The 21,162-nt window shown below is 43.1% G+C and overlaps 1 protein-coding gene and 1 pseudogene across 1 annotated transcript; one reads left to right on the forward strand and one right to left on the reverse strand.

Moving 5' to 3' along the window:
- Positions 1-394: 394 nt before the first annotated feature.
- Positions 395-6,873, forward strand: LOC136464137 (3beta-hydroxysteroid-dehydrogenase/decarboxylase-like). Its single transcript, XM_066463101.1, has 4 exons — positions 395-641; positions 4,215-4,318; positions 4,645-4,741; positions 6,827-6,873. Exons 1-4 carry the CDS (start codon positions 395-397, stop codon positions 6,871-6,873), a joined length of 495 nt encoding a protein of 164 aa, XP_066319198.1.
- Positions 6,874-16,014: 9,141 nt separating this feature from the next.
- LOC136495300 (dephospho-CoA kinase-like) lies at positions 16,015-17,080 on the reverse strand (annotated as a pseudogene).
- Between the last annotated feature and the right edge of the window lie 4,082 nt (positions 17,081-21,162).

Here is a 21,162-nt window from a genome sequence, read left to right on the forward strand (position 1 = left end):
GCGCTCGATCTCACAGAGGGAGAGGTCCCGGTTGTATTGGAGAAGAAGAACGAGTTCGATACAAAATATTCGATGATCCTCTCCTTCGCTCGCCTCTCCCTTTCTACTCCTCGCTCACGCTCTCACAGCGGTTACAGGCCCATTGTGGGCCGTGGACCCTTGCATTCTTGCGCCTGCTTCTGTTGCTCCTCCTGGGCTGCTGGGCCTCCTTGGGCTGGCTGAGATGTGGAGCCATGACACCAGGGCCTTTCAATTCGCCGCGTGGCTATAAATACATGCATATATGCAAGGACTAATGCGTGAACACAAACAACAACAAGGTGCGCGTCCTGCAGCCATTGCACTACTTCTCTAGCTAGCTAGCTAGATAGATAGATGGGCTCGCAGTACGACGATGACAATGGTGGTCGCCGGGAGACGAGGTGGTGCGCGCGCAGTGACCGGTGGCCGTGGGTTCATGGCCAGGCACCTGGTGGCGGCCTTGCTCCGCTCCGGTGAGTGGCGCGTCCGGGTCACTGACCTCACCCCTAGTCTTGTCCTCGGCCCTGGAGAGACGGAGGAGATTCTCAGCGATGCTCTCCGTGATGGCCGTGCCGTCTATGCCTCGGTTGATGTCTGCAACCTAGAGCAGCTTATCAAAGGTAATAAATATATACATATATTACTAGATGATAGCTGTAGAAGAGTTTTTTTTTTACATATACAGGCTCATTTGTCTTGTGAAATATATAGTCTCATTTACTCAGTGCCATGAACTTATCGTCGACAGCACTGACCAACCTAAGATCACACACGAACTAGACGATTTTTCATTAAGAAGAAAAAAAATGCATGCATACATTTCGAGTTGAAGATGACCTAAACCTAAGGTGGTTGAATGCATGACTATATATTTCACTTTCATCAATCAACAAGTTAAACTAAGCTCGCTTCCTAAATAAAACTGAAATACTTGAGGGAGGCCTCGTTATCCTTGCAACTACTACAACTGTAACGTCCCTCTCTATTGTAAAGATGCTTATTCTCATTGTCTGAGTCACCATAAATGCTTGCAAAATTCATGCTTGTCTCCTTCTTCCCCGGGCAGTCCTTCACATGTCTCGAATCCATGCATGGTCAACGGCGTCCACAGCTTCCTTGCTGCTGCTGAACTCTCCCCCTCTCTTGTTTAGTCCACACTGTTCGATGGGTGGTGGCTCACCCATATCACAACTACATAAACAATTTTTAGAAACAACTTCCATAAGCAGTGACCAACTACCTCTCTAAAATGGGTTCTAAGCCGGCTCTTCTCAGAAATTGGTTTATAGAGTCAACTGAAAAGTCGAATCATCTCTAGAAATACTAGTTCTATTGGTGGATAGGTTTTCCAGCCGTCCCTAAAAATACAGGTATTTCTAGAGGCAATTGGAAATTCGACCCAACTCTAGAAATGGTTTTTTAGAGACCGTTGCCAATATGTCCATCTCTAAAAATAGGTGCAACAGTAAAATTTATAACTTCTTCAAACCAAATTGGATTGAGACAAAATTACATTAAAGTTGTAGTACTCAAAGAGGTCTAAAACAATTTTTTTCATTTGAAATCATTTAAGGTCTAAAAATTTTATTTAGAGTTTTCATAATTTAAATCCTAGTTTTTATGAATTTTCAGATGATATCGGATGGAGAAATGACCTAGACCAAAGTGTAATGATCGAAGAGATCTACAACTTTGTAGTTGATTATTTTCATTTCAAATCGTTTAATGCCAAAAAAATTATAGTTAAATTTTTAAAATTTGAAATTCATTCTTTTGAGTTTTCAAATGGCCTCGGGTGGAGAAGATACCTAAACCTTACTTGTAGTACTTAAATAGATCTAAAACTTTTTAGTTCAAATATTTTTTATTTGAGTTAGTTTAGAGTCTCAAATATGAATTACAATATCTGTTGAAATGGATACAAATGGATCATACCAACCACTTGATTAAGAGTGATTTTGAGTTGGAGTGGTAAGCAAGGATTGAGCGTGGCTTGAGGTTATGAGTCTGATCCTCGCGGCTACATGCACGTGGACTTTTGAGCTTCCTTGGGTTAAAAATGTTTTTGCTATTTTTTTTGTTTGATTTACAAAATTGTATAAAACAATTTAAGAGGACTAGGGGTGGATAGGTTTGGGCCTGTCTCTAGAAATGAAATCGATTTCTAGAGGTAGTTAGATATTCACCTCTACAAATTATTGGTCTCTAGAGATATGTTAGTAGAGACGAGCCAAATAGCCGCCTCCCTAGTAGTGCGTATAGCACCGTCACTGCTCCTCAAGTCTTCATGTATAGTACATTCAGAGGGATTGTGCAAATCCATGATCCACTACGAGCATTTGCTATGCTACACGATTTGATCTTTATTTTCTCTTCCAAAATATTCCATTTGTTCTAAATTATAAGTCATTCTGGCTTCTCTAGATAAATAACTTTTACTATATATTTGGACATTATGTATACTAGAAGAATTCCACGCACGTTGCTGCAGGTATCCAAGAGAAAATACGGATGAATTTGGTTAGCTGCTAGCTTCATTATGGAAGTAGAGTAGAGGAGTTGGAAGGACATGAGAGTTTGATGCTGGATGGCCTCATGGAGAAGGTGCTGAAAATTTGTAATGGCTTGGACGCATAGTTGAATTGGTGGTTTGGTGCATTAAAGGAACCAAGCGGAGAACAATATGATGCCTCTCGATGGCTTGGTGGTTTGGCAGCAAATGCAATTGAGTGTTTGAAGTTACTCTTGATGGGGCTCGCGAATGCAATTTAGTGTTTGTACTTAGTGACTTGGTGGGGCTCTGGTGATGACGTGGCCTCACGAAATCTCAAAGAAATAGGTAGTGGGGTTTTGCTTTATAAGAGTATAAGATTTAGGTGTATATCAAAAGATATATGTCTAGAAATATCATAACGACTTATAATTTGGAATGGAGGGGTATAACTTATAACAATAAAAGATTAATCATCATTTCTAAATACAAATATAATGTATCTGATTTGGTGCTATAAACTTTTTATATGATTATGGTAACTGTTGATCAATTTTTTTTTTTTTTGAAATACATACATGCCTTATATTTTAGAACGAAGGGAGTATAATTGTTTTTTATTCAGTTTTTGAAGGGGTAGATATTGTTTTCCACACAGCCGCTGCGGATCCTAGCAAGAACAACTTACAACTTCACTACAAGGTCAACGTGATCGGTGAGTAGAAGAATCATACCAAGGATAGTATGACACTAATTACAGGCTATTCAATACCTAGTAACCCTAATTGTATGATCTTTAGGCTTTATCTCTGATGTGGTACTCTGTTCAGTACAAATTAAAGCACGCTGCGTATCACAAAGTTGATTGTATTGTTTTCTTGTGAATAGAGTTGTTAAAAAGATAAATAGTTGTACAACCAATAAGTAATAGATAGTTTCAAAACATAAATAGATATACTTCCTTTTTCTATATTTATTTAGATTAAATCCAACCTTAAGAATTATCACTAATACAAAACCAAATTTGAGAGCCGCCTCGATTTGTTTTCAACATGGTTACTATTTCTTACTGCTCTAAAGACAAATTATTTTTCTAGAGGCAGTTGATGACACTAACCACTTCAAAAAAACAGGTCATATTTTTAGAGATGGTTAGTTTTACCATTCACATCTAGAATATTTATAAATACCATTTATACATGTGGTTCACATATAGGCACCTCTTGGAATCCAAGCTCCACCACGATACTGTTCAAAATTTCCAAGAGAAAAAAATTTGGGGTACACTCATTCACTCACTATTCTCTAACCATCCTCTTTCTCTTTTATCACTGCATGACTTGTGACTGCCTGGTGGGGTCTTCCGGGATTATTATTATTGCTATTTTTTTACCCAGATTTGATAATTCTGAAAAAAACAGATTTATAGGGGTGAAGCCCTCAGCCGCCTCTACAAATCGATTTGTAGGGGTGGCTTGAGAACCGCGCCCCTACAAATCAGTGATTTATATAGGAAATCGCCCCTACAAATGGTTTGGAGCTGCCCCTATAGTGCCTTTGTGTAGTAGTGTCCCGCTGGGAGTAGCTTAACTAGACAATTAACAAATACAAGCTATCGATAGAACGTACCAAAGGATAAGGATGTTACCATTCACATGCTAAATTTACTAATTGTATTTTGATTTATATTCTACCTACTCAGGAACAAAGAATGTAATTGATGCTTGCAAGATATGCAAGGTGAAGAGGCTTATACACACCAGTTCTAGTGCTGTTGTGTTCGACGGAGTTCATGGTCTATTTAACGTAAATGAATCGTTGCCATGTCCAGATAAGGTTGTATGACAATATCTTTTGGAAATCTTTATATACACATATTATAATATTAGACATTGGTCACATTCAAGCGCTTTATGTATTTTTTTACCACCTAAATTGCATTTATTTTCTTCTAGCAATGAATCACAAGATGATGAGAAAGTGACAACTGACGTGTAGAGGTTTTTTAGCATGCTTGCCTATAATATTTTTCTTTGAATATTTTTGACTTCACAAATATTTAAAGTATACTCTATAGTGGACATGCATTTTTTTACCTGACTCTTTATTTTTAATTTATTTTCTATTGACAGTTTCCTGACGCATATGCACAAACAAAAGCAGAAGCAGAGAAGTTAGTCATGGATGCCAACGGCACTAATGACCTCCTGACTTGTTGCATACGCCCAGGTAGCATATTTGGCCCAGGCGACCTGATGATGCCAACTTTGGATCGCTACGGAAAAACACACGTGAGGAACTCTATGCTATGTTTAATATTATTGAACTAACTAATAAACAATTAAAAATTGTAAACCCATTTTCATACGTACTTCACAAAATGACGGCTATATATATATATAGTATTTGACATTGATAGCAGATCAACAGAATGACGCATCGCAAACATTTGCATGAGCTAAAGACAGTATGCAAGTGCCCTGGGCCCGGCCCTGGGGGCGGGCGAGAGGGGCGGCTGCCCTGGGCCCCCGAGCCGTAAGGGCCCCCAACCCTGTATGTATACGGTGTAGGTGTGTACTGTGTAGGAGTAGTATTTTGGAGTTTAGCTGAAGTACCGCAGACTATAGGTGACGTATGTATTGCTGTTATAGGAGTGCAACGTGTTGTGCTGTATAAGAGGCCTAAAGGCCAGGAGCGCAACGTGTGCATCAATTCTCTCTCTGTTTTTTTTTTGCCATGCGGCTATAGGGATGCTCATTGTAACAGTATGTCTTGTAGGATATATATGCATTGTGCTAGTTTTTAATTATTAAATGTATTTTAAAAATTTCAGCACCTGTCTTTTACTCCCCCGTCCACGAAAGAATGCAATTATGGTATCTGTGCCAGTCAATCAAGCTCAAGTTTGACCAAGATAGTAAATAGTATTAGCATTTGTATCTTTAAATAAATTTATTATGAAAATATATATTTCTATAACTAGTCCAATGACACTTATTTTATATCATGAATGTTTGTACTGTTTTTATATAAATTTAGTCAAAGTTCATGTTGTTTGTACTTATTTTGGGATGGAGGAAGTATGTGACAAGATATTTTTTTTGAGAATAGGTAATGCATGCTAGGTAACTATTCTTAGTTTAGCATCCATGTTGAGCTGTGATCTAAATTCAGTTATGTACAAGATAAAGGCTAACTTCTGCTGGAGCGAAGTGAGGCCCATCGCCGGGAGGCTTGGGCCGAAGCGAATCATCGCCTATTAGGGTTTTCCATCTATATATACTTCCTGTAAGCCGTCGTCTTGGAATAAGAAAAGTTGTAAATCCCCGACGTTTGTAACATCACCCGATATAGCGAAGATTTGCTGGCCGGTGCCCGTGGTTTTTTCCCTTCTTCCTTGGAAGGGTTTTCCACATTAAAATCTCGTGTCCCCTGTGTTTGATCTACTGTTCTTCATGGTTTATATTGCCTATCATTTCTAACAATCCAAACTAATACCAGCGATAACGGATGTACATATGTTATAAGGGGCCTCAATTTTTAGTGTTGCCCTGGCCACCAAAATCTGAGGGCCGGCCCTCCGCTAACAAAAGGCAGGACACATAGGAATCACATCTAACAACATTAATTAGGCGCACCCGAGTCATTTTTCCACAAGCCAATCTGTCTCATACAAATAAACTATTTGTTGGGCTAAGTGAGTACAAAATCAAACAGCAGTTTTCTTCTCTTGACGAGAGGCCTAAATTTCCAAGTTGTGTTCATGGTTTGCTGTAGGGCAACGCTTTTGAATGAAGGCCAATCATGGCACTGCCTAATAATAACAGATCAAGAAAAAATAATTCAAGATTGGCAAGCCCAGTGAGGGTGCGGCCGCACCCCTAGTAGCTAACTTCACAGGCCGTCTTTCTTTGGTCGGTTCATGTAGGGATGGCGGTAAATTTAATGCTAAGGAGGCAGTTTGGTCCTTCCATATGGGAATGGGCAATATTCCAAAGACACCCCCCGCCTGTCCACCTATAAAAGGAGGCTCCCCTCTCCTCATTTGAACAACACACAAGAGAGGAAGAGCACCATAGCAAGAGCAAAAACAACACTACTCAATGGGCTTATGCCCTAGCTAGCTCTAGAAGAGAAATAGGGAGAGATGTGAGGAAAGAGTTCAGGGAAGAAGTGCCGGGCTTATCGGTAACCTTCCTCCCTTGTTCCTCGGTGAACACCGGCTTTGTACCTCCACGGGTATTTAGTAAGTGTTCGTGACTCTTATGATTCAAAATCTTTGAGTAGTTAAGCTATACTTTTACTTATTTACAGGTTCGTCGTCTGTCCCCATGACGGATGCTCTAGTAGAGGACTCCTGATAAAGAGGGATATTCCTAGCTGCCGCTAGAGTAGTAGTCGATAGCGTAGACGTGGTGTCTAGGCTAGAGGCTACCTTCGTTTGCCTCGTATCCTCCGGTTGAGAGGTAGGCGACAAGTGGTGACAGCCTTGTCCGTCCCTCGTAACCCCCCATGTTCGGATACGACGTAGAGCCATAAGCCGGTGCCCGAAGTGAGCAAGTAGAAATTGAGTTTATCTATCCTTAGGCCCTAAACCATAGGAATCCATCTCACCCTTATCAGCTATCCTTGTGTTCTCCTTGGACGAATTAGTTAGAAGAAATACCTCCGTTCCTTGTGGAAAATATGATACCATCAATACTTCCGGGTGAAAGCTAAAACGGTAATTCTGTATGCTTGCAGATTATCTTCTATAGACGTTAAGAAATACCAACAGTGGCACAGTTGGGGATCAAGTGCAACACACTCTTTTCGAGCACAAACGCACTTAAGGGGGGTGTTTGGGACTGCTCCACAAACTCCATTGTGGAGCAGCTCCACAAAAACCTAGGGTTTGTGGAGCACTCATTTAGGTGCTCTCACAACTCCACCATTTTTTCTCGAACAGAGTGCGTGGAAGTAAAACTGTTTAACTAAAAAACGTAGAGCGAAGCTAAAAAATGTGGTGCGGAGCAGTCCCAAAACCCCCTAAATTTACATGTGTTTATAACTCATTATAAGAAACTTTTAGAATGTAATTGAATATTTAGGTTCCATTATTTCGTTCATGGATGAGATGGTCTTATGGTTGGATTTGCTCATTCGTTTGGTCATTGAGATGGTCTTATGGTTAACATTGATCTTGTGGTTGTTTTATTTAAATAAAACTATGGGGGAGTTCTCAACAATGATTAAGATTTATATAAAAGATGGAAAAAACAGAGTGTAAGCACCAGACTCTAGAAATACTTACAAGAAGAGAGGATGGGGGAGGGAAGGATAGAGGCGATCTGCGCCAGCAGGTATTTGTAGGGACGGCTTATTTGCATTTGTAGCCGCGGCTTTGCTAGTCGCCCCTAAGCAACCGCGGTACAAATGCCCGGTTTGTAGGGGCGGTTAGCCAGCTACATAAACAAATTAATTTATAGGGGCGGCTGACGATTTATAGGGGCGGCTGGATATTGAGCCGCTCATACAAATCAATTTCCAAAAATCACAAAAAATTACCAAAAATAGCTAATTTTTTTAATCCAAGGAGGCCCCCACTAGTGAGCCACACACTCGCTCTATAGCAGCGGTATTTTTACACGATTTTTGGAGACTTCGCATTGGCTAGCATTTAAACCCACGACCTTACCCTCGTGCATGCCCTCATCTACCACTACACCTCACCCTCACTTGTATTTATATTGTATTTTCTTTCCTCACATATTATCCTAAACCAAGTTCAAATTGATTGTTTGAGACTCCAAACGAATTGAAATAAAAAAAGTTGTCAACTACAAAATTTCATAACTTTTCGATATCTACAACTTTCATTTTGATAGTTTTTCCACCTGAAGTCGTTTACAAAATTTGAATTTTAAATTTAAGAAATTCAAACTTAGTTTTCCTTGACAAGATGATTTCAAATCAAAAAGTTGTCGACTATAAATAATAACTTTTTGAGATCTACAACTTTCATTTTTACTGTTTGTCCATTCGAGGTCATTTAAAAATTCAAAATTCAAATTTTTGAAAATTCAAACAAAGTTTTCCATGACAAGATGATTTTAAATCAAAAAGTTATCAACTACAAAGTTGTATAATTTTTTAGGATCTATAACTTTTATTTTGGTTGTTTCTCCATCCGATGCCGTTTGAAAAATCCAAATTTCAAATTTGAGAAATTCAAACATAGTTTTCCTTGACAAAATGAATTCAAATGAAAAAGTTGTCAACTATAAAGTTCTATAACTTTTCGAGATCTACAACTTTTATTTTTGTCATTTGATCATTTATTCATCCAACATAGTGGAACTGACATTGTTCATAAATTTTACATATCCCTCTTATAGTTTATGTAAACTATAATGGAGATATTTAAATTTTGTGAACAATGTTTCTACCACTTTGTCGGATGAACAAATGACCGAAATAAAAGTTGTAGATCTTGATGAGTTCTACAACTTTTATGTTCATGAGTTTTTCATCTGAAATCATTTAATGTTTCAAAATGACATTCGAAGTTTCTATTTTTTAAAATTTAAAATTCAAATAGATAATACACAGTCACAAGAAAAGATGAACAAAATAATAGATGTAAGAACACAATAAATTGATAGAGCATGATTTTAGAAAATTTTAGAAAAAAATCAAGTAATTTGAAGTTAGTATGAGGGAGAAAGACTAGTTATAAGTTTTAGCCAGAGATTAAAAAGAGAAATCAGAATTCTTCAATAATTTAAAATTAAATTTCAAACAGTATTTTGAAGCATTAAATGAATTCAAATGAAAAAGTTTTAAATAATAAAGTTTCATAACTTTTTGAGATCTACAACTTTTATTTTGATCATTTTTTCATCCAAGGTCGTGTTCAAAAATTTGAATTTTAGTACTTAATTTCTAATATTCGGTGTTCATTTGTAGGGGCGGCTAGATATTGAGCCGCCCTTATAAATATGGTCATTTGTAGGGGTGGCTTAAGATAGAGCCGCCCCTATAAAAAAAGGAGGCATTGCTCCAAATCGTTTGTGGAGTAGTGGATCAAGGGAAATAACTGGGAGAAAAAAGTGAAATTAGAGGTTGTAAAGTTACTAAAAAAATTAGACCCCTATCAAGGGATCATAACTGAGCCTGGTGACTCTTTGGTGCTTCAATCTGTATTAGGGGTAGTGGCAACTACATACCCAATACCATGAGGAAAAAACATGTTGTTTGTTGTCCATCTTTTTAATTGTTGCATTTCCTTTCTTGTTCTAGCATTGTGCTCTGCTTATTTTGAAGAGCCAATATGGGGCTAGGGCCACGACCAATACGTGGTCCCAAAATACCTCTTATAGTACATGTAAATTTCTGGCCCAATTAAAAGTGGCCCTAGACATCGGACGTGGTCCAAAATACCTCTTATATATAGCACATGTAATTTTCTGGCCCAATTCAAAAGTAGCCCTGGACGACGTTGGACCAAATTGTTACTCCTGTCTGGCCAAGGCAAAGACATGAGGCAGCAGGCCCGACTCGCGACTCTCATCTCCCTTGGGCTGATCCTGACTCCGCGACCGTGAGTTCACGTGCATGGCAATGCCGGCTCGCCCCGTTCAGACGTTTCGCCTGTTCCTCCCTGCTGGCCGCCCGTTCATTTTGACATTCTATAGCTAGTGCCACATGATGAGTATGAAATAGTCTATGCAACACATTGTTTCATTTTGACATTCTATACCTATACATGCAAGAGACAAGTTGTACTGAATACAGGGTGTAGACATGATTTTATCTAGATGAAACTCTTTTCACCTCTCTTCATAAATCCCTTTGTCACATGAGAAAAGATTGCACGGGAGAATGAACCCCCCCCCCCCCCCCCCCCCCCCATTAAAAATGGCCTAATCGAATGCATAGTGTTTATATCGAAAAAAAATACCTGGGAATAAAAAAACTCAGACATCTTACACGTAACATGATGCATGACCCATACTGAATCTGTCGAAGCTTTAATTTAAAGATCTTCCCATCTGTCCCCTTACAATAATAACTAGCCATTGCTGCCCGCGCTTCGCTACGGATGATGCGCTTGGTATAGGAATTTTTTTGAGAAATATGGCTCATATGTCTAATATGTTTTCTGATCGTGTTGGTACGGAAGGTTGGTCTCAATATTGTAAACAAACGTAGAAGTTGGTTGTCATTACATGGTGCTTATTCTAGGTCAGCAAATCAATGACATGTTAGTGGGAAGAAGTATTTGATGGAGTTGGGCTCAAGCAACTAACACACTTAGATTTAAAGCACAACATTGGCTAGGATTATATTATAGGTGGAAACAACAAAAACCACAACACAAGTACTTCTCCTAACACGAGGGTTTACACAAAAAAAAAAGAATTAGGATCCACTCCCCTTAGGCGAAACTACAACACATTTCGTAAATCTAGAATTACACAAAGGCGGCACCATAACCTATTAACCAGGCAACTACTACCAACTTACACGCTGTGAAGGCGGTGGGGTCATAGACCACAGAATAAGAGGAGTATTGCGAGGAAAAATACAAACAACAAAGGTTCCCTTCACAACAAGGGACAAGTAATTCAAATCCAACGGCGGATTTGGTTTTATGAGATTCAAGTGTCCTACTGGGACATCCACGATTAGTCGATACAATGTCCTATATTATCCAACCACGGCTGATCTACTGGTATCTGAATGGTAACTTCTCTGGTAACCCGCTTAATATCGCTCTTGAAAACTTTAAGTACGTCTATGAAACTTAAGGTAGACGGGCGCAATAAACACGGCGAGATAAATAAAATGCATATTCCAACGGTCTTACATGGGTACATTATACAGGCATTCAGACTCCCATTCGCGGCACATGCTTCACCTTCCTACGTCGGACGATCCCAACAACTATGGACGACAACAACGGCAAGAGTACAATACAGGAGGACAGCGACAAAAAGCACTACTGCTATGGGTACAGCATCCCAAGGCAACTAATCTACCTTGGAACCATGCATCTTTATTCTTGTGCTCGGCGGATTCTTCTACCACCCTAGCTATGGATCCGCATCTTCGCGTGGCAATGGCTGAGTGAGAGGAACCAAGGGTTCTGCTTCTAACACTTTCGAAGGTGGAGATGTTGGCCGTTCTGCATCACCGATTCTCCTTCTTTCAGGAGGATGGATAGGGATCCCCTCCAAGATCGGGGCATCTTGCCTTTCATCAACCAGCGTCCTTCGCTTGGCCCTAGTGAACAGATAGGCCTCACCCAGCTGATGAACATGCAGATCTTCGGCCTCCTTCAGAGCTTCCGACATTGCAGTCTCTCCTCCTAGTGAATGGATTGGTCAGAAATCAGAATGGATTCCACGACCCTGTCACCGCCACAGCCGCCGGTCGTCTCTCCTCCTCCTCCCACAGCGCCTCCCTTCTCCATCGCCTATGCATGACTGCAGGGCAAGGGTCCGACAAAGAGTGCAGAAAAGGGGTACGAGGAGACATAGGTCACTATTGGCGTGAACCACGGGCGAACGCGGAGCACAAAGCCACAGTACAGACCTAACTCTGTAACAGGAACGAGTAGGCCATGCACACCACGACACGCGTGACACCTATGGATGGCGTATCTGCCAGCACTATGGCACAACAATGCACAAACAGGATATGCATAAATGCACGTCCTATGTGTTCGAGGTGAGTGATGTCCGAGGCCATTAATGACTAATATGGCTGCAAGCCAAGGTTCCGACAAGAGCCCAAAAAAGAGTGCGGGGAGACTTGGGTCATGGGAGGCGTGAACCGCAGGCGACGCAAAGCACAAAGGCACATGGTGTTTATCTCTCTTTGATCCCATCTCCTACCAACGAATGCCTCACTCATGCCTGCTTTACACCGCATGCTCAATGATTTGCCTGTACAACAATGTTTGTTGCTAACCAAATAACCATGCCTAGCTTCCTGCATGAGCAGAAATGCAGAGGCACATATCTACATTTGACAAGACGTCCTATATATTAAAAGAAGCAAACAAGAAGCACTGAAGCTGCCCTTGCTCAGAAGTTAATTCAATTTCCTAAGCAATAGTTTTTCAGCTACAAATGCCTACTTGTCAGTTTTTTCCCAAACAATAGTTTTTTCAGCGTAAAGCCGTAAACCACGGAACACCTCTGGTGCCGGCGGCGACCAATTGTGTGCTCGGGGAGGCGATCGATCTCTCACCATGTCCTCGGAGAAGGAGGCGACGCTCGCCACCATGGCCAACGACAGCCCAACCATGTAAGCACCCTACCCTTATCCCCGCTCCTTCTGTTGCAAGACCCACTGATTTATAGTAGACACCTTAGCAGTACAGTTCGGTGGTAACCGCTCCATCTATCATCTGGAACCTGAGACCTGGGAGATTGTTGATCTGGTAATCCCCAACGCCAGATCGGGATTTGGTTCCCTAGTCTTTAGTAACTCGGGGGGCCTCTGCGTAAGCGGGGATTGATTAGGTTAGGTGTAGATCCTACTTTATAATCCTGCTTTATAGTGGATGTAATAATGGTTTATGATAGATTATGCTTCAAAGCATTTGAGACCAGCAGTTTCTCTATGGGAAATTTGGGCTGCTGAATTGGGCAGCTCATACTAACTAACGCGATGCACAAAGAAACCGTCTGAGCTTAGTGAATACTGAGATATGGTGCTTGTAATCATTGAGATAGGTTGTTTGGCAATAGCAAGTTTGGGGTTGAAAATGACAAAAAAAAAAAGTTCAAGTACCTGCATTGTGCACATTGCATATGAAAGACTTCGGGCAAGTGTATTAGTTGCCTGATGTTTGTTGCATCTGCAGATTTGACAAGATCATCAAAAAGGAAATACCTTCTACTGTGGTTTACTGAGGACGAGAAGGTATTGTGTAGTGTTTTCCTCTATATTCAATTAGGTTGAAAAAACATTTTATTAGATGATCCGTTGGTTGCTTTGCCTGCAATTATTCCATTATGTGCTTTATGTTTAGGACATGGTACTATGAAAATTAATTTCCTGATAAGTGATAACTGATAAGCATGTGAAATTATGATGAGGGAAATTGTGAGAGGGTTGTTCTCAATAAGTGGTCAAATGCTGTTGGTGACCATATGTTGAATTGATATGCTGGAAAAATGTTAGTACCTATGTGTTATGTGTATGCCAAGTAACCCCTTAAAGCTTGTTTCAGGATTGCAGTAAGAATATTGTATTATTAGGTGGACTGCGTGATGATGTGCGCATCTTTAGATAATTATGATTATTACATTTTGTTAGTGAAACAGAAAAACTGGGCGACTGACTGAGCCTTGCTGCCTAGAACTTATAAGGCTCAATGTCTCATTGTCTTGTTTAGTATTTAAGCTGCTTCCGAAATTAGGTGAGCTTCTACCATTTCAAAGTAGAAAGCATATTATGTAAACGAAAACTGTAATTATCAGATCTGCATATTCTTTTTAAGCTTCATCACTTCTATACAAAATTAGTTTATTTAAAGAGAGAATTCCTTATTTGACACTGGGAAAATGAGTCGTTCCTTTCTTGGCTCTGAAATTTTCTTCGTTCCCTATTTGACACTGACTTCAACTTTCGTTCCTAATTTGACACTGCCGTCAAATCCGTTAGCTAACGGTGTTAACTGACCGTTAAAAAGACGTTTTTGCCCCTAGAAAAAAAACGGCGAAGCAAATTTGAGAGAAAAAAAAACATGCGCCCGCCTCTGATGCATGCGCCCAGCTACAAAAAAAGGTGCAGGTTTTTTTTCCTCTCAAATTTGCTTCGCACAATTCGTTTGTTGCTTTTTGAAACCAGCAGAAATGGATCAATAATTTATGGAACTGGTTTGTTGGTTATCCTAAAGAAGCGCCACTGAACCTTTTGCAGCATGACCGACAAAATATAGCAGATCGAAGTGGAGTATTCTTGTCTATATGTTTTATTTGCTGCTGCGACGTTGCAAGGTTGCCAACGACAAAACAATAGACGTAGACTACACAAGCCTATGGGTTGGATACCTTGTGTTGGCACGTCACATGCATGCATGGCTGGTACTATGCTTTCCAATTGACAACTGTACGTATGTATGTACGTTGGCAGCTACTGCCCGTGCCATCGTCCTGTTTGGCCGTACCAATCTGACTCTGACCAAAACACATGGTATACTATCCAGCAATGCAACCAATCAGCGACGCTAACAACAGTTTAAATTTCCAAGGATGAGTCGCTAATGCCAGAAGTCCTTGTCGGCTAGCTCTCTCACTCTCCTTCCATTTGCTGTCAAGGTCAAGAATAACATTGTTTACAGCAGCCCAGATGGATGAACACACGGAACTGGAGCAGGTGATGTGACCAGTAGAGAGTGTGTGACTGTGTGAGCTCGCAACTGCAGGACAGCGATGCAAGTGCAGTGTGTTTGGGGTTCGTGGCCGTGTCATCTTGCGCGCCGAGATTTGCGACGAGGTTTGGTTTTGTTTGTGCAACCAACCACTGTACCGTCCCGCGGCCGTTGTGGACGCCGTGCTAGTGCCACCAAACCAGAGGCCGGGGAGCGCCTTTCCGCCCGCGTCCGACCCGGCCGGCGACGGCGACATGCAGGTCTGCTCCGCCGGACGGTGGTGACCGGTGGAGCACCGGACGAGGCGCAACCTGCCCAGGACATGCCTCCGGTCCTTGCCCATCCCTTCTCCCCAAACGTAAGAAGAAGGCACGAGTCCTATGATTGAACGCTGCACAACCAGCGACGCTGTGATTCCAGCCATGACTGGCGGTGTATGGTAACCTTCTGCCTGTACGCAGCAAAACTCCTTTAAATTGTTTCCGAAAGTGCCCTTGTTAACGACCTCATGGTCACAGCTTCTGCCAGCAATCACAGCTACGTTTATGTTTATGGAGTAAGTTATTAAGAAGCAATCTAAACCAATCCTCAAGCAGACCATGACTGTTAACAAACTCCAACTTATGCACAATTGCCATCGCTAAGAACTTACAAAAAAAACTGTCATCTCTAAGGATTCGCTTGCCTAATAACAAGATAACACAAGAATATTCACATGGATGGGCCGAATTCAGTTGTAATTGCCAGCCCATCCACGAGGTTTGGAAGAATATCTGGCACATGCAAACAGGCCCAAACGCAGTTTCGTAAATCGAACCACCGCGTCTAGTAAAATCAACCAGTAAAAGAGTACACTTCCTCAAAAAAAAAAAAAAAAAGAAAGAAAGAAAGAAAGAAAAGGGTACACTGGACAGAGAGACACCTCCAGCCAACCTATATACACACTGTGTTACTTTGGCAATTTCTACTGCAAAAACAATGCGTCATATAAAAAAATATTTCATCAATCAAAGCTCCACATACAGCCCTTCAATTTCCTCCTGAGGCACAGGCACCAGACAAGCTTAATTGTGCACGTCCTCTACTCTAAAACGACACATCACCGTTCATAGCTTCCTAAACCTCATCAGGATCATAGCAGATTCTTCCGGGCAAGTAAAACGCCCACTGCCGTGCACACGACAACAGAGATCAGGCCATCTCGAGATCTCAAGCGTTCCTTCCATGTTAAGGGCTCATAGACTTTCCTCAACACTTCACGGAACTGTTGTCTGGTGTTATCCAGTGATCCAGAGCTGTCGATCACTATGTCGGCTTCCGACTTCTTCCAGTCCAACGCAAGTTGTGCGTTGACCCTGCTCTGCGCTTGTTCTTCAGAGCACCCGTCTCTTGACATCAGCCTCTGAATCTGGGTTTCTGGGTTAACCCAGACCACAATTACTGGATTTGTCCACCGATCCATCTTGATCTCAAACAGCAGCGGGATGTCCAGGATGATAACCTTGCATCCTTTCATCCATAGCTTTGCTATCTCCCACATTATGCCCCAAGAAATATGTGGCGCCAGAAGACTGGGAAAAAAAAACTAAAAACAAAACAACTCCTATTAGCAACGGTAAATACTGGCAGACAATAAAATGTTTCAGCTAACTGAAACATTAACAGAAATAAGAATAACAGAAAATGGCAGTAAGAAGGAATCAAGTCATCAAGCGGTACACATGAAAAATTACGCTAAAAGGACAAAGGAGAAGCGGGTAGACCAGTGTCACAGCTAATTAATCAATTGTAACATCTTTAGTGTACTCACGTTTATTTTCTCTAGCATTGTAGCATAGATAATGTTTTGTCTTTTCATGTTTAATGGTAACAATAAATAAATCAAATAAAGTTCAACAACACTAGTACTTACACAAAGAATGATAGGTGGACAGTTGACTCATGTAATACTGCATAATACAACAAAATTGACACGTACTACTGCATTCATAAAAACAGAGAGTGAAAGGATGAAATATTTGAAATCAGTGAAAGGCGTACCGGTTTAGAAGCTGACGTTTTGATGGGTCCGAAAATACAATTTGCCCTAAGTGAGCTCTGTTAATTTATCCACTTTCCAACAAAATATCATTCCCGAAGGCTTTTACAATCTTCTTCCAACCTCCAGTGCCTTTCTGCACTACATCCTATAAATGCATGGTTTTCATAATCAGTACAATGTTTGTAAAGGAAACACAGTTGTAACTCCTCACAAGCTTACAGCATCCAATAAAAGTTTCAGAACTCTGAAAATATAATTGCCAACCATGCTTTCCTGTGCTGACCTTTATCAGTGACGACCATGTGGATCCTCGGCGGCGTTCCCGGCAAGCTGCAGGGCCTTAGGAAAAGGAAACACAAAGATGTCAGTCAAAACCTAACCAAATTGAGAAGGCCGCAACAACCCCATCGAGACTGAACCCCAGATCCAGACTGAGAAGAAGGGGACACGAACCTGGACGGCGTCGATCTACTCGAAGACAGCGACAAGGTTGACCTTTGGGAGTACCAAGCTTGGGCAGAGATGAAGATGAGGGAAGCGCCTGCAGCAGAGGCTGGTCGTGACCCAAGCGCCGTTGCCGCCGGCAAGGGCCACCGGTCCGCGCAGCTACCGCAGCTGGACCCGTAGCCGCCGGGGGGAGGAAGAGGACACGACACGATTCGTCCGCGCATCGAGGTGGCCATGTTCCGCGCGGCCGAACCACGGCCACGTCGAGGCCCCGGATGGAGTCCTTGAGCGCCTCCACGCTGGCCGCGAGCCCACGCGGCGTGGTCCGGCGGGACGGACGCGGTCGCGCCGTCGCGGGGTATAGTGGTCGCGCCGTCGGGAGATGGAGGGGTAGAGGAGAGGGAGCCGTGTGGGGGAGGGGTGGCCGCCGACGCTGGAGAGACGACCGATGGCTGCGGCGGTGACAGGGTCGTGGAGCTCGTCGGGGCTAGGGTTGCAGGGGGAAGGAGGGAGGAGCAGAGGAGGAGGAGGAGGCCGGCGGGGGAGGGGCCGGTGCCGGCGGTGAGATGGAGCTCGTCTGGCTAGGGTTGGTGGTGACCGGGCCGGGTGCCTGTGCCACCGAGGAATGGAGATGGGGATGGGATGAGAACCGGAGATAAAGACGGGATGGGAGCCATGCCGGTCGGTGCATGGTCGGTGGCCCATCCAGTGCCAAGTGTACAAGCATGGTCGGCGCATGGTCTGTGGGTAAAGAGGAGAGGCATTAAATATTCATTTGTCCGACTTGTTTTTATCCGACGGTAGTACGGAGGGGATGCATGAAGGCCGTCTATCATGCGCTTCATCTAAGTCGTGAAATTTCTATCTAACGCACTAAATAAAAAGAACGTACGTGGACACCCGCCGATTCGTAATTGTGCATCGTTGAGTGACAGCCGGTATGGATGTAGCCGCATGCAACGCAACGTTGCGCACATGGTTGAGACATAAAGTGTGGTCCGTGCAACTAATTCTTCGGAGGGCCTTTATTTTATTCATAAAAAATTCCTGCCCGGCCGGCCGGCACACGCTGTTAATGGAAGGACCAAGCAATCGTCGCGTGGCTATAAATATACAGTTTTTTTATTTTAACACTTTTTATAAAATAATTTTAAATCTAACACTGTTTTTTTTAAATTAACACTTTTGGCCGCGCCTATTGTCATGGCGCGACAGAAGGGTGACGTGGCGAAGACCGGAGCCGCTGACCGGTGACGTGGCAGGGTCTGCTGTGCCACCGTTCTTGGCGCGGCACTGACGCGCCACGGCGCATGGCGCCACAGAACCTGGGCGCAGACAGAAGATCGGCTGCTTTTGGTTGAGGATCGGCAGTGACGCGATCATGGACCATGGACCCCGGCTTCGTTGACCCCTTCCTGGTGGGCTCCGACCAGGTGCTCTAGTTCGACATAGGGTCGTGCAGCACGGTCGACTACTGCGCGTCTAACTAGGATGTCTTCTTCGGCGATTTCGTGGCGGCGATGACCAAGCTCGGGAGGATCGGGGTCAAGACGTCGGCCACCGGCGTCGGGATACGCCAGGACTGCCGGTTCCCGAACTAGTTGCTACTTAATCTCACCGGCAGTGCTGTCGCGACGCATTGAAACGAATATGAAGCAAATAAATGGAGTCTGTGCGCAAGTTGATAAGCTGCCGCATAAATTTTTCATTGGTTTGACATAAGTTCTACATACCATAACCAACTAAGCCTGCAAGTTTCGGACGCCAATATTCGTTCGACCTAACAAACTAAGACCCAGGAGTGTAAGGATCCCTCGGACGCCTCTGTCTCTTCGGATTTGTTGGCAACACATTGGGACTGTAGCCAACGTCGGTGTGGTCGCATCGCCGTTGCGTACGGCTCGTACCCTACAAGTATATGATATGCACGATTACTTATAATTTTTATGATCGTTAGTTCATGGAGCCTACGTATTTAAAGAAACTACCTTTGTTAGTACCTGTGAGGCTCCTTGGGTACCAAGCGGGGCACCACCTAGCTGAGACATGCCGATCTCGTCCTGCGGCCAATCGTCCCATTGGCCATGCTGTCTGCGGAAGCCTGGGGGTCGTCGCCGTTGTCATCGTCGTCCTCGGTTGCAGGGTCCTTCCCAACGCTATGATGTGGTGGTATACGCACTGCGAAAGTGGCACCTGTCACCGGCTGAGAAGAGCCGGCTGGTGTCCTCAAAGAGGCTGAAGACATACCACCTGACCGCGCCGGGAGTGATGGTTCCACATAAGGAGTGTCCATGCAGCTCAGCTTCTGAGCTAGCTTCCTACGGCTCTTCTTCACCTTCTGCATAAATAGACGTTAAAGTTAGTATATTTTTCAAACGCATATACAATAAAGAAATATTTTTGGAACGGATAAGTTTATGTTTACCTCCACAAAAGCCTCGAGAACGCCTGACCCCTGCCCTCTAGACTCGTGAAGCCAAAACGCTGCTTCGTTGGACATCCTTGACAATTGTGTCGCCTAGGTACAGAGACATGGTTGAACAGTTTTAGTACACATACTTAATACCAAAAGGATAACAAATTGTACCATTCAAGTATCTTACCACGTATCTTTGAAGCGGGGCTCTCTGTAGCTGTGTGTCCTCCCTAGTGGCAACATCGTACACATCTTCGATCACATCTTCCTCCGAGTCCTCGTCAATCGCCTCCTCAGTGTACGGGGGCTTGATATATGTCCTCGTAGACTTGTGAAGCCACCGCAGGTACTCGTCGAAGATGTGCTGGTCGTGTGGAGGACCCGCATGGACCGGCTGTCGTTCCCTGGTCTCCCACAAGTGGATGTGCGCGTTGTGTGTCACGCGCCAATCCTTGGTCTTGTACCTCTTCATGCGGTCATACCTGCAACAAAACGATGTTAGTTGTACCACATAGACCTCTGAATTATAGCTTTGTTATTAATCGATAACGCACCCGTGCAATCCTTGGTTGGTGGAGTAAAGCGGTGGTGGGCAGCCTGTCATTCTCCCAAACTGTCTGCAGACCTTGATGGGCAAGTGAATCTCGACCACGTGGAAGAAAATAAGAGGGACATTGCAGCGATACTCGTCTGACTCGTCCCTAGTGACAGGACTCAGATAGTACTCGAGCTCCAGAGCATCCTAAGGACACCAATGCACCTGAACATTTCGTAATTGAGTTAGGTTGTGATATAGTATATATTGAACAAGACACATATATGATAGTAAAGAGAGCGTAACCTAGTGCTGTGTTAGGACGTCGAGACCGTCTGTGTACTCCCTGTACTTGCGCCTCATATTCCCTCTAACTAACTCTGCTTCCATCCAGATATACAGAGCTGTAGAGAGTGTATCCTGCCCGTTCCATTGCTGCATTGAACACGATAATGAATTAGCCATTAATAATTTCATCATATGTAACTGCCTTGAAGAATATAGTGAACCGAAGTACTTGCCGGTAAACTAGTATTAAGGGGCCTCTCAACGGGCCATCGTTCCCAACACCAAATCTGGAGTAGGTAGGAGCAACCCCCAAGGTTCGCATACCCTGAGGTGCGACGGCAGGTAATGCATAGCTGTCGATACGTCCATGCTAGGACTGTGCTACCCCAGCTGTACGCCGCTATGTTCTCCTACGGCTGGCGTAGTATGTTAAGGAAGATACAGCTGATGATGTTGTTCGAGGCGTTTGGGAAGAGGAAAGCACCAAGGAAGTGCCAGAGCCATACTCTCGCGAACCTATCGATCTGAGCCTCCTTAGCCTATGGGTCCAAGT

Source organism: Miscanthus floridulus, chromosome 1 (assembly GCF_019320115.1).
Source record: "Miscanthus floridulus cultivar M001 chromosome 1, ASM1932011v1, whole genome shotgun sequence".
NCBI lineage: Eukaryota > Viridiplantae > Streptophyta > Magnoliopsida > Poales > Poaceae > Miscanthus > Miscanthus floridulus.